Genomic DNA, 15,495 nt, shown 5'->3' on the forward strand with positions numbered 1-15,495 from the left:
GATGACTCTGGGGCAAAGGTGAAATATGCCCCTGAGTGCGTGCCAGTCAATCTCAGGGCCCACTCACACGACGACCATTTCAACTCGTGCTCACACTGTCACCGAGTGAAAATTGAATCCACTCTTCCAGCACTCAAGTCAGGCCAGGGTACCACTACACCATCTGTGACATAAAATAGCTACTAACTCTTTCATTTAAATACAGGGGACTACTTCAAATTTGCTTCAAAGAGACTGACCTGAGGCAAAGAGCAAGCACCCCAACGTGTCACTAAAATCATGGCAGAGTGGTAATGAGTATGCACACGAACAGGAATCATTCTGTGATGACTAAAAGGGGAAGGGGGGGGGGATTGTTTCCAGTTCGCTAGATCAATTGAAGCTTCTTACTTTACACTTGTATTTGCTTTGAGCCCAGCCATGGGCAAGACACTTAACCCACTTCACCGTGTTCTATCCAGCTGTTAGAGAAAAGACTGAATAGGTCAAACAACAACAAGCTACAGTTTGACACACTTTTAACAACAGCCCAGTGTGAACCATTTCTGTTGAATCCATAGCAGTCATTGTCATCATCTAAACTATAAACTGGAGATCCTCATGGTCCAAAAGTGTGATCCAGTCGGACTTGAGCCAACTCTACATAGATGAAGCATTGGCAGCAGTGAGCTATGTGTGGCGTCTGAGGGCAGGTTTCATAGATCTGCGTGAGAGGAGGCACTGCTGCCTCTGCCACAGTCCAGGTATTGAACTGTATCCAGCAAAGAGGCCGTAAATCAAGCTGGCTGCTGGCCTCCCTGGAAGGAGGTTTTCATAGGCTCTGCACTGGGTTTTCATTGGGTCAAGTACATTAACGTGCAACCCTGCACACCCTCTTCCCGCAGTCTGGGATGAATTAAACTGTACCCTTGCCTCACGTTTGAGCCCTGAAACAAAATGTTCTTCTAAAAAAATGTTTTTATGCTCCAAAATTGCCAATCTTCATTCGGGTATCCACCTACTAATCCTTATTCAAATTAGCACAAATCGGAATGACTTACTTCAAGAGTCTCTCGAACAAAAAAAACAAAAAACATGCTTTTATGACTTTCAGTACTTAAGTGTGGGCAGGCACTCGACAGACACAAATGTGTGTATACCGGTAATTAAATGACTATTTTACATTTTAAAAATATGTCCATTGACAACTCTGCACCATCTCAATAATGGGTCCAAACGTTTTAGTTCAAAACACAACGTTCTGGCAAAGTTAAGGCTGTGTGTCTGACAGACACTCTCATGAACCATCGAAAAGGGGACCAAGCCTTGGCCGTTCCTGGCTCCAACCCTTTGCAATAGTCTTCCCCAACTGATTACATGTGCTGATTCAGTCAATGCCTGAAAATACTTATAAAACAACTGTATAGATTATTCTTTACAGTACTGTGCGCATGCTGTGTGACATGAAAAAGTGTTGCATGACGTTTTACTTGTGGTATTAGTATTAGATGCTTGTGTTTGTTCAGATTTTTTTTAATTACTCTGGTATGAATAATTTAAGCACTACCATTTTCACTTTTAAATAAACAAAAACATTTGTGTCATCGTTGTACTGATTGAGAACAGAGGGATTAGGGAAGTGTTATTAAATTTCAACTGAGCCAAATCAAACCCAAAAAAAGGGAACTCGCCTTACTCAGCATATACTGCACATGGAACACAAGAATGGACAGTGCATCATTTCTCTTTAATTCCTAAGATTTATGACATACACCATATTTATCTTCGTGACACTGTCACATCTCTTCCTAATCTACTGATTCTTAACTGTAAGGAATGTTTTGTTGTCTACCTTCAGCAATGGCGCACACAGAACCAATCCTGGGATTCGACAACACAGAAGAAAAAACCCATCTCTTTTCATGGTGATTTCACATTCAGAAAAGATATGGTGTGTGTGTGTGTGTGTGTGTGTGTATGTGCGCGCGCGTATATATATATATATATATATATTTCTTCAAAGGGGAAAAAAATACAAAATATTTGAAAACCACTGCTTTAATTATCCCTTCAGCATATGTTGAAATGCATGTTGTAATATGATTTGAGAAAGAACAAATTCTGCAATGCATAATGTACTCAGTCTAGCCTTGAGCAATGCCTCTCGGATTTATCCCCATTTATCACCCTGTTAGCGCTTCACAGACTGACGATCAGCTTGAGTGATACTACACGACCAAAGTGTTACGAAACAGAGATGGTGTTTAGTACTGAGGAGTGACAAGGAGATGAAAGAGGGATGGGATAAAAGATGCTAAAAAGGGTGTCCTTGACGGCAAACCTGTCTCTCTGCATGTTGGAGTTTTTAAAGCTTTTCCAGTATATGGTGGTCGACTGGTTATAGCACACCCGCCTCATATTGCAGAGGTCATGCGTTCAATTCCGAGCCCTGGCCTTGCTTTGTGGAGTTTGCATGTTCTCCCTATCCCAGTCTGGGTTTTCTCTGGAGACGAACAGATTCCATAAACATGCAGGGTACGTTAGTTGATCACTCTAAAATTGCCATTAGGTGTTATTGTGAGTTCGAATGGCTATTTGTCTATGTGTGCCCGAAGATTGGCTGGCAACCAGTTCAGGGTGTACCCCGCCAACTGCCCGAAGACAGCTGGGATAGACTCCAGCAGATTGTCACGGGTTGCCCATCCCTGCTTTAGAACCAAACAAATGTAAACAACTCCAGTCAGATGAAAGACATACACACATGCATTTACGTATAATGCGCAAACGCTTGGCAGTACTTTCAACTAGGCTACAGCGTCCAAGTCAGGCCACAGTCAGCACGTTTGTGAAACATGCTTCAAAATCAAACCATTACACTGAAAACTGTTTTGAGGATTAGATATAACTTGGCGTACAGTACTAGGGAGCACCTCTCCATCTTTGATTAGAAATGTCCCGTTGAGTTTTGAGAGGATCGAGACTATCACAGCTTGAAGCATGAGCAAGGCCGCGTGCATCCAGGACCGATTGACATTCAATTGCTGTGCTGCCGATGTAACCTTCAACAAAAATATTTGCTAAAGGGCTGAATTTTCTTACCTGTGATGCACTATGTATGTGATGATGGAGGCAAAGAGGCAGAGCAGCATGACCGCCGTGCAGGCATACACGACCGGGTGCAAAAACTCCGCTGGGTATGGGGGGAAAGACAGCACCTTCTTCAGATCCTGGGGAATAGAGGGAGTGAAATGGAGATTAGAGGAAAGACGGCAGATTCATGACAAAGAATTTCAGCGGTTTAGTTTAATATGAGGAATGAAAATGAGAAAGTGTTTGGCTTCCATCTTTACAAAATCCTACAAAAGCCACCCCAGCGTAAAGTTGACAACTACAAGTGAAATATAAATTACCTTCTCGAAATCCATGGAGTTTGAATGCTCATTTCAACTTTTCAACTTTATTTATCGAGCACTTGAAAGCTTGTCTCAGTCTATAAGACTGAACATAAAACATCAAAAGTAGTAGCAGTAGTAGTAATTACAGTATGTGCTGTCCAACGCTCTAAAGACAAAGAACACTTGATTCAACATTCCATCTAGGTGCTTGTGTATTGCATTTTGGGAATGCAGTTGACACCCTATGCCAGAGAGGCATATTGAAAAAAAAAACCCAAACAACAACGCAACAACAACAAAAAAAAGATATATTATTTCCTTTTCAAAGATGTATTCTCTCAGGCAGTGGTCATTAAGTATTATCAGCATAGTGCCACTGTGATCTAACTCAAAACACAGTAAAAATATTATAATAAATAACATTATGAGGTTCGTATTAGATCTGTTGAATTGGAAACAGACACAATGATGGTTTTCATTCTCACGGACTGATAGTATGCCAAATACTGGACACTGGACTATTGAAGGGAGATAACTACAATATGGGAAAGTGTATCAAACATTTTTACCTGCAAGCCTGTGCTCAGATCAAGCAAGGATGTGACAGTATTGGTTCCTAAAGGCGAGTCGGGGGATATTAAAACCACTCAACATTGACATTTGGGTTTCATGATGTTAAATTAAGCATACATTATATCGATAGCACTGTCAGTGACCACATATGCATTTGTATGCCCAAAAGTAAAGTGCATGCAGTAGACATTGTCTATTTCCAAAATATCTGTGAAGGATGAAGCAACACTAGTCTCATTGGCACATCAAGTTTTGGGAAAGCTTGGTACTGAGGGAGCAGGTGATTTTAACCGCATAAAATTGACGGACGGTCTACAGAAATGAATCATGTTCTTATCACAGATAACTATTTTCTTGGAAAGTCAAAACAAAATGGCTGGAAACTGGACTGTAAATTAGGACATGATGCACTGCACTGTACATGAATGATGCAAGATGCTGTACTTTTCATTTGTGAATTTAGATGCTCAATGACAAGACACAGCATCAGGCGTTCCAACATATCAGACAACTTCACACAGTTTGTTAATTAATGTTTAACAAGCAAATATTGCGTTTGTATTTACCCTCAGAGCGATGTCATAGAAGGACAATGAAAATTGGTTAATTACAACGATATGCAATGATGTTGATGAAAACCAAATGCACATGGCACCACCAAGGAAATGTGTTGAAATTAAGGTTTGTATTTAGGGGGCTAAATTATGTACGTGAAATAGTATGGAATAATTTAATACGTGAGAAACATGTCCACACAAACATCAAGACAAAGAGAATTTTGGACTGCTGAGTTGAATTGCCGAAACAAAATCAATCCATCCAGCTTTGGCTGATATGTGATCGGAGATAACCCACACCGAGCTCCTTCAGGCAGATCTCAAGGCACCACAGGTCCAGAGGAGCATCTTAATCATTTTTTGGAAGTCAACCCCGGAGTCTCAGCTCATTCGGCCAGTGTTAATTCGAGTTGTATATGTCTATGTGTTGGTTTTTAATTATTATTTTTTTTTTTGTCAATGTGCTTGTTGAGAAACAGGCACGGAAAGCAGTTAATGAACAACTCAGGAAGTTCTCGCTCGGGGCCCTGTTGGGACAAGATTATGGACATCACAGAATATATGTGTTTAGACATTAAGGATAAGGAGTGATGATGTATTTTGACCGGAGAAGAATCTAATGTGTGAAGGATCCTTTTTTCCAAAGGAAAAGCTTGGACCAAAAATGAAATATTATTGACACAGCCTCAGATTCAGAGAGCTGCATAGCCGAAAAGGGGGCCTGGTAAAGTTAGAGGAGCTGTACACACACGTTTTATGAAAAAGCAAGAAGCGCGAGAGGGAGAACTGTGTTTGGTTTGCTGATTGGTAGCGAGCAGGTTACAGCCAGGCGTGAAGCAGTTAGGATGACTTTACGCATATCCAGCTCGTCCTTGAACGAAAAACTGTGTGAATTATTACTGAGTGAGCTACTGCCCCAAGTGAAGGATCTCATCTATCTTGTAGTATGGGTAAAAGATGAAGAAAAGATCTGTGCCACATCACAAAGAATACCAGGGACGTTCCTTCTACTTGTGGAGAAGAATGAAGCAAAGAAAATGGAGACAGATCTCAGTCTGAATGGTAGTCTGACGTTCACCATTGTTTCACCAGTATGAACCCGTGATTGAAATCAGTGACAGTCTGTTAACAGAAGGAGGAAGGGTGCTTCCTTCCTGAGCAGTTGAAGTTGGAACAAAAATTTAATAATGACAAATAAATGCAATCAGGATTCACACCATCAGGATATTTGGAGTCGATCAGCGAGTTTGGAAAAGAAAAAAAAAACAATAGTTGATCATCGATTCAATCAGAAGATGGAGCAATATATCTATTTAAACTAGACCTTGCTCAATCAGTTTTTGGGGGGAAGATTTGACAAAAACAATACGATAATAATTTACTGTTAAGTCCCCAAATTCTTCTTCTTCAAAAAAACAAACATTAAATATAACATAATGTTTACATGTTAAGATCTTCTTCTGTGATGATTGAAAAACAAAAGCATGAACATCGCCAGTCTTTCAGGTGGCCGGGGCTTTAACTTGCTCCAACTACTGTATTGCTATCTTAGTTCAACAGCTGGAAACAGTTCCACAGTCCCTTTGTCCAAAGAACCTAATGATTATTTTGTCCGACATTGTTTCTACAGTGTCCACTTTTTATCTGGCAAGTATGGGACGGAGTAATCACATAATGTGTAACTTTACAGATTTGGCCCGATCTACGCAACCCGTATTGATTCTATATGGAATTGTAACACTCCCCCCTGCCCCCCCAAAAAAGTTGCATTTGCATATGACTGATTCTATAGCGTAGAAGAAGAAAAAAAAACACCTGTTTCACTGTCTGTGTTGCATTGATCAAAGCAATGCTGCTTGAAGGACTTGGAATAGTTGAGTTGTGCATGGCGTAACTTCCCAAAGCTGATGTCATGTTCTTGGGACAGCAAATTCTTAGAGATTGTATCAACATTGCCTCTGCTGTGTGTAGTTAGTTATGTAGTGCATAATATTTTGCCACGGTTGTTTGAGCCTTATTATCCTCAGCATGTTTTGTGTTTTCACATTGGGATTGCTTAAAAGCCATTCAAGCAGCTCTGTGGACTGTTGCCAAAATGGAACTGAAGAGACTTGCATCATCACCCTTGCAGCTTTCTGAAAAGCATTATGAATCAGTTGTGAATGAAGCCCCAGCAGCAGGCGAGGTATACATGAACAGCAGGGCACCCCATTCGCACACATAGCATACAGTCAGGATTTACTACCGGATCAGTAGGAGATATTAATGCTTTTAGAGGTTGGTGATCTTTGCAATTTTAAGCAGTAGAGCAGGCGAGATTTGCTCTAATAAAAAGGCTTTCTTGTTCATCTTTTAAAGTCAAAGGAAATATATATAAATCCATAACATATGTAGCTTGAGCATCACTGAAATACTAATCTCCAAAATGTAAACTGATATGCTGACTGATTACTTGTTCTCTAAAATTTTACTGGACAAAAAAAAAAAACAGAAAATCTAATTTTACTCCTGGAATGGAAGTCTACTAAATAAACATAAACTCAATGATGGTAGAAATAAATATTAAATCATGAATATGTCAAAATGCAAAAGGTTCTGAAGCACATACAGCTGACATTCAAGTATTTGGAAAAAAAAATCAGACAGTGCTTGTGATGTAAAAGTAATGGGACACGGCCCACATCCAAATGAGTTGGTGTGTAAATATGTATTGGGATTCTAGACGACTACTACTACTACGATTACCGTACAACTACTGCCATCACTACCACCTCAGTCATGGCTCCAGAGAGCTTGAGAGAATACATGCAAAGCATTATGGAGTCTAGTCTGACTTTTTTTGTCAACAACACGAACCCACATCTTTTTTCGGAGATAATCGCTGGCGAAGCAGCTGCACTCTAAGGTTCTGCTCCCATCGATTCATGTTGCTAATCTACGGTCTGTGCCAGACAAGATGGATGAACTTCTTCCCTGCACAAGGATCCGAAAAACCTTCCGTCTTCACCGAGCAGACCGTGTCACAGAACGTTCGGGGAAGTCAAAAGGAGGCAGAATTTGCCATTATATCAACAATAAATGGTGGACTGGTGTCACAGAGCTCAACACACACCTCAGCCTGAACTTTGAGACGCTATTTAGAAACTCTAAGCCACTACTTACTACATGAGTTGTCCTCCGTCATACTCGCCGGTGTTTACATCGCACCATGGCTGACCAAGTCAACGAACTTGAGCTAAAGCGCCCAGAATCACCCTTCATCATCCTGGGTGATTTTAACGGAGCACAACTTAACCATGACCACACCAGAGAAGGCGACACTGGACCATTCTTACTCATAGAGGCCCATGCAGAGTTGGATTTGTCTCATCACTGTTTAATGCACATAATTCCAACATGCTGGCACAGACACAAATGCGCAAAAAATGACTTTAAAGACTGTGAAGAGGTGGACCGATGAAGCAAAACTGGTAGTACAGGAATGTTTGGACTGCACTGATTGGGGTGTCTTTGAAACTTCAACCTGCAGCCTGCACGAATACACGGACACCGTAACATCATACACCAGTTTCTGTGAGGACGCGTGTTGCAACAAAGACCTTCCGCTTGTTCGGCAATATCAAGCCATGGTTCACTTCCAGACTAAGTCAGCTTGGAATAGCCCAAGATGCCGCTTTTAGAAGTGGACATAGGGCACTGAACAAATGGGCCTGAAAACCAGCGGACAAAGAAACTTAAAATCGCAAAGAGAAGTTATGCAGAAATGCTGAAAATTTTAGTTTTCAGCTAACAACTGTGCGCCCGTGTGGAATAGCATAAAATCATTTACAATCTACAATCTTACCAAATGTTCATCCTTTGGGAAATTCACAGGTAATTACCATGGTAGTCCACAGGGTGGCCTGAATAAATATTTATAATTTGTATTTTCCCTGGAGGCAGTATTGAAGATCCTGTAGGGGGGGGGGGGGTGACAATGTGGCACAAACAGGAATAGTTCTGAAGATATGTATTCAAGTGCTTCAGTTTTACTGAATTTTAACTACATATGTACAGTTGTATAGCTTTCAGTATGCTGTGTTACAAACAGATTGTAAAATGACAAGCCCCTTTGTTGACCTAGCTGTCATGATGAATGATGGGCCGGCCACTGGTGCAGATCATAGTAGTGTCCTGAACAAGTCAAATCTGTTGCAGACCCAATGGGATGTCAGCTGGGGACAGGAACAGCCAGCTCCAGGAAATGTATTTCCTCCAGGCCGCTCATGATTTGAACTGCAATCATATTACATCACTGCACGGTGGCCACTTCATTACTCTGCTTCCACAGTACCGCTCTGTGATCAGCCCTTTGACAACACAGTTCATTAGAGCCATTACCATACAATGCAGTTTAGCCCCGTCTGGATTAGCACTGACATGTTACATCTGAACACGCTCCCACTGTCCCTTGGGCCAACGCAGCTAAACAGGTGCCTGATCCCCTGCTTTTGTGTAGCAAGCTACAACTTTAATCCGCGATCTGCCCTCCCCTATCCAAAATCAGATTATAAAAGTCAATTAAAGTTGATCTCATCCATAATCTCGGCGCTCAGGCATAGTGGGTGCAAGGTCATCTTGGCCGCACAACAAAATGTACCAGACGCTGCTGAGTGTTTGCAGGCCATGTGTGTTGGTTGAGCCTCGAGGTTATGATTATGCACTGCTCTGTTCAACCTACCCGCAAATAATCAGCAGGTAGTGGCAAAATTTCCAAACATTGCATATTATTGAAGATATTAAAACTGCAGAATCAGTGTAGTCATCTGTGTATAATGTCATCCCCAGTATGCACTTTGTTCTGTTGTAATGACAATAGCGACTGCAAGACTGCACACAAATGCAGATTAGAAAGCGGACGTAGTCGAAAGGGAAGAAAACAAATTAAAATCCTCTGGCGAACAGCCTGCAGGCTCACGGTTTGCGGCACTGTATTTTATCATCCTTGAGTGGCCCCATGAACACTGGAACGGAAGCAGCCTAAGTGTGCAAATCAAACTCACTTTGGCTTCCCCGCACCCCACAGGATAACAGAGTGTGACAGAACACTGGTGAGACAGAACTTCCTGACTTAACAACAGTCTGGAAAAAAAGGCCATGCACCATTAATGCGGTTCATCAATGATTCAGCGGCACCTTGAGGCTGTCACTCAGCTCACAGCTTTGAGATACATTCAGGCATATAATCACCGCCGCCTGGCAAGTGTTCAGCACTGGATGCACCGCAACACAGTCATCAAATCTTTTGGAACAGGATGGCGTCATTAAGGGGGCATTGTTTCATGAGCATTCTTTTCTCAATAAACTCAGATCTGAAGTGTTGTCTTCAGCTCAAGGCGAACACTTTTAAATAAGTTTTTGTAATCGTTGTTCTTGGGAGATATTTAAAGTCTACTATCTATTAAATTAGCTTTGCTCACAGCTCAGCCATGTACTAGCTCACAGTCCTCCCTCCTGTCCCCTAAACAAATAAAGAAATGATAATAAATAATGAACAGAGCTATTAAAAGCCATGAGAATGTTGCTTTTTTTGTTTGTTTGTTTCACAAAAGTCAGCCTTTCATTTACAATGATCATCAAATCTAGCTATCATCAAATAAGACATCATTATGACAAGAAAGCTGTCTTGTTTCACATGCGCACACATGGCTATTAGAAGCAACTCGATCAGATTAGAATCTGTGTGCGCTCTACTCCACAGTCCCAACCTGAAATTTCATTGCATAGTTGGCATGTCAGTAAAATTTTTAACATTGAGCTGTTCAATATTTGCAAATATTTGTTCAATATAAACGGCCCCTTTTGAATCAGCCCGCTCGGTCAGTAGCTCAAAGCTAATCCTTCGATGAAAAAGATGACGAGTATGGTACACTTCAGGACGAATGGACCGAATGATTCGCCTTTGTGGAAAGAACAGGTTCTGAGGTGTGTCTAATTTGCAATGACAAAATACCATTGATGAAACGGTTGAATGTAAAGCGGCACTTTGACACGCGCCATGCTACGTTCTCATCAAAATACGCTGCGGGAGACAGTAGAAAGGAAGCGCGCAAGCTACTGAGCAGGGTGCAAACTAGCCAGCAGCAACTCCGCGTATGGACCCGGCAAGCTGACTAGAATTCCACTCGTTTTGCTGGATCTTTAGCAATCGTGAGGAACGGAAAACCATTCACATTAATGGTGTCACGTTCCGTATTTGACAGCAGGGGGCAGGCGTTCTTGCTTGCCGCCTGCACACCTGCCACCCATTAGTTGACGATTGCACCTGCTATATCTAGGCACTCCGACAGTCAACTCACTGCCGAAGTATTCCATGCCGTGCCATTTGCTATCGTCTATGCCTTCTTGGTTAAAACTCTGACTTACTTGACTATATTGCGTGCCTTAATATTCCTCTCGTGTTTGATTGGTATTTTACTTAAGAACTTTCTCCTTGCCGTTTTTGTTTCGCAAGCGTTTTTTGTTATTTTCCTGGTCCTCTCTTTTGACCAGCGTTTTCTGTTGCTTCGTTATTATTTCCTGGCCCTCTTTTGACCAGCGTTTTCTGTTGTCCGTTTAGACGGGGATTTTGTGTTATATTAAATCTCATTTTTTTGTGACAAAATACTTTTCTGTGTCTGCTATTTCGGGGATCCACTTATCTCTAGTAGTTGCGCACGAAGCGATTATTCTGTCGCTTCGGGCCCAACGTGACAGAATACTCCGTCCAACCATGGATCCCGCAGACATGGAAAAGATTTTGTCTGCTCTGTCCCGTCAAGAGCAACAGATGAGTCAGCAGGGCCAAGCCATTACGGAACTCCGCGGCTCGGTCTCCACGCTGGCTCATAGGTTCGATCATTTCGAACCCCGTCTTGTACGATTGGAGGAACGGAGAGCACCTCCCCCGGTGGTTCGTCATACCACCACTGAGGCACCCGTCTCCTTCCCCACAATGAGTAGGGAACCGTCGCTTCCACACCCCCCACGTTACGGGGGTGAGCACGGTCGGTGTGGGCACTTTCTCCACCAGTGCTCGCTCATCTTCGACCAGCAACCTTCCGTCTATGCTACTGATGACGCGAAGGTTGCATTTGTAATGAGCTTATTGACAGGTCAGGCGGCGTCATGGGCTATGGCGATGAGCGACGCAAAGCCGAACCTCCGATCTTCTTTCCCCGGCTTCGTGGCAGCGTTTCGCCGGGTGTTCCACCATCCCATCCGGGGCAGAGAGGCTGAGGGTCGGCTACTCGAACTCCACCAGGGGAGGCGATCCGTAGCGGACTACTCTATTGAGTTCCGGATTTTGGCCGCCCAGAGTGGCTACGAGGACAGGGCGCTGTGTGGATTGTTTCGTCGCGGATTGAACACCCAGCTCAAGGATGAACTAGCGACCCGCGACAATAGTTCCGACCTAGAGGAGTTAATAGATCTCTCCCTACTGTTGGACAACCGCATGAGAGAGAGAAGCCGGGAGCGTGGAGGTGGTTGGTTCCCGTTCCGGCATGCGACGTACCGCGGGGGATCCCGCGAGATGCCTCGGGCAGCTGGGTCCGGAGACCACCCCCGATCCTGGAATGCTGTCACCAGGGAGGAGCCGATGCAGCTGGGTGGCGGAAGTTCCAGATCGGAGGAGAGACGGCGCCGGTTCAACGATCGGGCTTGGTCTGACAGCGGCCCACAAGGACCTCACGCCGCTCCCGGTCCTCCGGAACCTCAGCCAACTACCTTCACCGAGTACTGTGAGTCACGACCCCGCGCCGAGCCTCCCGAGCCTCGGCGAGCCGACTCCCGGCCGGGGCACCCCAAGAGACTGGAACTCGAAGGGGAGATCTATGGGGCGTCCCGGGCGCGGCGGATCAGGGATCTGATAGACTCAGGGGCTGATGATTGTTTTATCGACACCGACCTCGCCTCAGAGTTAGGCTGTTTTATCGAAGAGTTGGCCGAGAAGAAGCGCGTTCATGATCTCGATGGGCGCCTCCTGGCGGTTGTAACACAAAGAACCGAACCACTAAAGCTCCAAGTATCCGGAAACCATGTCGAACGCAGACGGTTTTATTTAATGCGGTCTCGAGCCGTTCCAGTTATTCTCGGCTTGCCCTGGCTCAAGACTCACAACCCCGTTATTTCCTGGGAGCGCCCGGCAATAGAGATTTGGAGCCCGTACTGTTATGAGCGTTGTTTACGATCAGCCGTAGGGGGATGCGAACGTGCCGGCGACGACTCCCCTGAAATCATCTGCCTTGACGGAGTGCCAAACTGCTATTATGAGTTACGACAGGTATTCAGTAAGGATCGCGCTCGCTCTTTGCCCCCACACCGTCCATACGACTGCGCCATAGACCTGCAAGTGGGCGCTCCGCTGCCGAGTTCACGGCTTTATCAGGTGTCTCAACCGGAACAAGAGGCATTAACTGAGTATATAAACGGCTCGCTCGCTGCAGGTCTAATCAGACCATCGCGATCACCGTTAGGTGCGGGATTCTTCTTCGTAGAAAAGAAGGACAAGTCGTTACGACCGTGTGTGGACTATCGTGGGCTCAATGACATCACCATCAAAAATAAGTATCCGCTGCCTTTGTTGGACTCCGCCTTCGCTCCTTTGCAATCAGCCACCATTTTTACAAAATTAGATTTACGTAGTGCTTACCATTTGGTCCGCATCCGGGAAGGAGATGAGTGGAAGACGGCTTTTAAGACCCCACTGGGTCATTTCGAATATTTAGTCATGCCTTTCGGGCTGACTAATGCTCCCGCGGTTTTCCAAAGCCTGATCAACGACGTGTTAAGGGACGTGCTGAATATTTTCTGTTTCGTCTATCTTGATGATATCTTAATTTTCTCCCGGTCGTTGCAGGAGCATAAACAACACGTCAGACTTGTTCTACAGCGGTTATTGGAAAATAGGCTCTTTGTCAAGGCAGAGAAATGTGAGTTTCATGTATCAGCCATCTCTTTTTTGGGGTTTATTATTGAGCGGGGCAAGCTGAGAGCCGACCCCATCAAAACGAAGGCGGTGGTGGACTGGCCGACACCGGCTAGCCGCAAGGAGCTACAGCGTTTTTTGGGGTTTGCTAACTTTTATCGACGGTTCATTCGCAATTACAGCCAAAAGGCACTCCCGTTGACCCGACTAACGTCCATTAAAGTCCCGTTCCAATGGGACTCGGATGCGGACTCGGCTTTCGCAAATTTGAAAACAGCATTCACTAATCCCCCCGTGCTGCAACATCCTAACCCTGACCACCCTTTCATTGTAGAAGTGGACGCATCGGATTCGGGAGTGGGGGCGGTCTTGTCCCAGCGTTCCCCGGTCGACCAGAAGTTGCACCCCTGCGCCTTTTTCTCTCGTCGTCTCAGTGTCGCCGAGTCAAACTACGACGTAGGCAATCGAGAACTGCTGGCTGTGGTTGCGGCCTTACAAGAATGGCGACACTGGCTCGAGGGGGCTAAGGAGCCATTCACTGTATACACGGACCACAAGAATTTGGAATATATCCGCTCCGCCAAGAGACTGAACTCCCGTCAGGCCCGATGGGCCCTACTATTAACCCGGTTTAATTTCACCCTCACATACTGTCCGGGATCCAAGAACACCAAACCTGACGCCCTCTCCCGTCTCCACGACCCCGCGGAAAGGGACCGAACGCCGGAGGCCATTCTCCCGGCTCATTGCATCCTGGGGGCGTTGAGGTGGGAGATTGAGCGGAAGATACAGGAAGCTCAAGATGGGGTCCAGGTCCCGGCTGACTGTCCCGCGGGGAAGCTGTTTGTGCCCCCACCGCTGCGTTCGGAAGTATTGCAGTGGGGGCACAGGTCCAAGGTGGCTTGCCATCCTGGGGTGAACCGGACTGTGCATCTCATCGCCCAGCGGTTCTGGTGGCCGGAGCTTCGGAAGGATGTGGTGGAATACATCAATGCCTGCTCCTCCTGCGCCTGCGGCAAGGCCTCGCATCGGCCTCCGGCGGGGTTGCTCCAGCCATTACCCATTCCTCCTCGACCTTGGTCCCACATCGCCCTGGACTTTGTCACGGGCCTTCCTCCATCCCGTGGGCGTTCCGTCGTTCTCACTATCGTGGACCGATTCTCAAAAGCTGCCCACTTTATTCCCCTGTCCAAGTTGCCGTCGGCGTTGGAGACCGCCGACCTCCTCATCAAGCACGTGTTCCGTCTCCATGGCATCCCTTTGGACATAGTGTCGGACCGGGGACCCCAGTTCGTGTCGCGAGTGTGGAAGCGGTTCTGCCGGTCCCTCGGGGCCACGGCCAGTCTGACCTCGGGGTATCACCCACAGTCCAATGGACAAGCGGAGCGCGCCAACCAGGATCTGGGGGCAGCCCTCCGCTGTGTGTGTCTCCACCGTCCCTCTTCCTGGGCCGACCACTTACCTTGGGTGGAGTATGCGCACAACACCCTCGTCTCTTCAGCCACTGGAAGGTCCCCCTTCATGACGGCCTACGGGTATCAGCCACCGCTGTTCCCGTCCCAGGAGGGACAAATAGAGGTCCCTTCTGTGCAGTGCCACCTCAAGCGGGCCCATCACGTGTGGAGGGAGGCCAGAGCCGCACTGTCCCGCACGGCGACCCGGAACCGGCAGATTGCGGACCGTCGTCGGCGCCCAGCACCAACCTACGAAGTGGGGCAGGAGGTGTGGCTGGCAACGAGGGACCTGCGCCTGGCTGGCACGTCCGCGAAATTGGGGCCCCGATTCACCGGGCCGTTCGTGGTAGAGTCCGTCGTCAGCCCCGTCGCGGTCAAGCTCCGGCTGCCGGCCTCCATGAAGGTTCACCCCGTGTTCCACGTCTCCCTGCTCAAACCGGTGGCGACCAGTCCCTTGGCTCCTTCTCCCACTCCGCCCCCTCCTCCGCGGGTCGTCGATGGTGGCCCGGTGTACACGGTACGGGCCATCCTGGACTCTCGGCGCAGGGGAAAAGGTTTCCAGTATCTGGTCGACTGGGAGGGCTACGGGC

At 46.1% G+C, this 15,495-nt stretch overlaps 1 protein-coding gene across 1 annotated transcript in view; it reads right to left on the reverse strand.

Annotated features, from left to right (window-relative positions):
* Positions 1 to 15,495, reverse strand: part of adgra1b (adhesion G protein-coupled receptor A1b) — a 152,917-nt gene that overhangs the window by 17,919 nt on the left and 119,503 nt on the right. Inside the window, exon 15 of the mRNA XM_086121638.1 lies at positions 3,079 to 3,206. Coding sequence (XP_085977764.1) covers positions 3,079 to 3,206 — 128 coding nt within the window. The remainder of the gene's footprint in view (positions 1 to 3,078; positions 3,207 to 15,495) is intronic.

Source organism: Hippocampus guttulatus, chromosome 10 (assembly GCF_054856545.1).
Source record: "Hippocampus guttulatus isolate MCC_2025c chromosome 10, RoL_Hgut_1.0, whole genome shotgun sequence".
NCBI classification, from domain to species: domain Eukaryota; kingdom Metazoa; phylum Chordata; class Actinopteri; order Syngnathiformes; family Syngnathidae; genus Hippocampus; species Hippocampus guttulatus.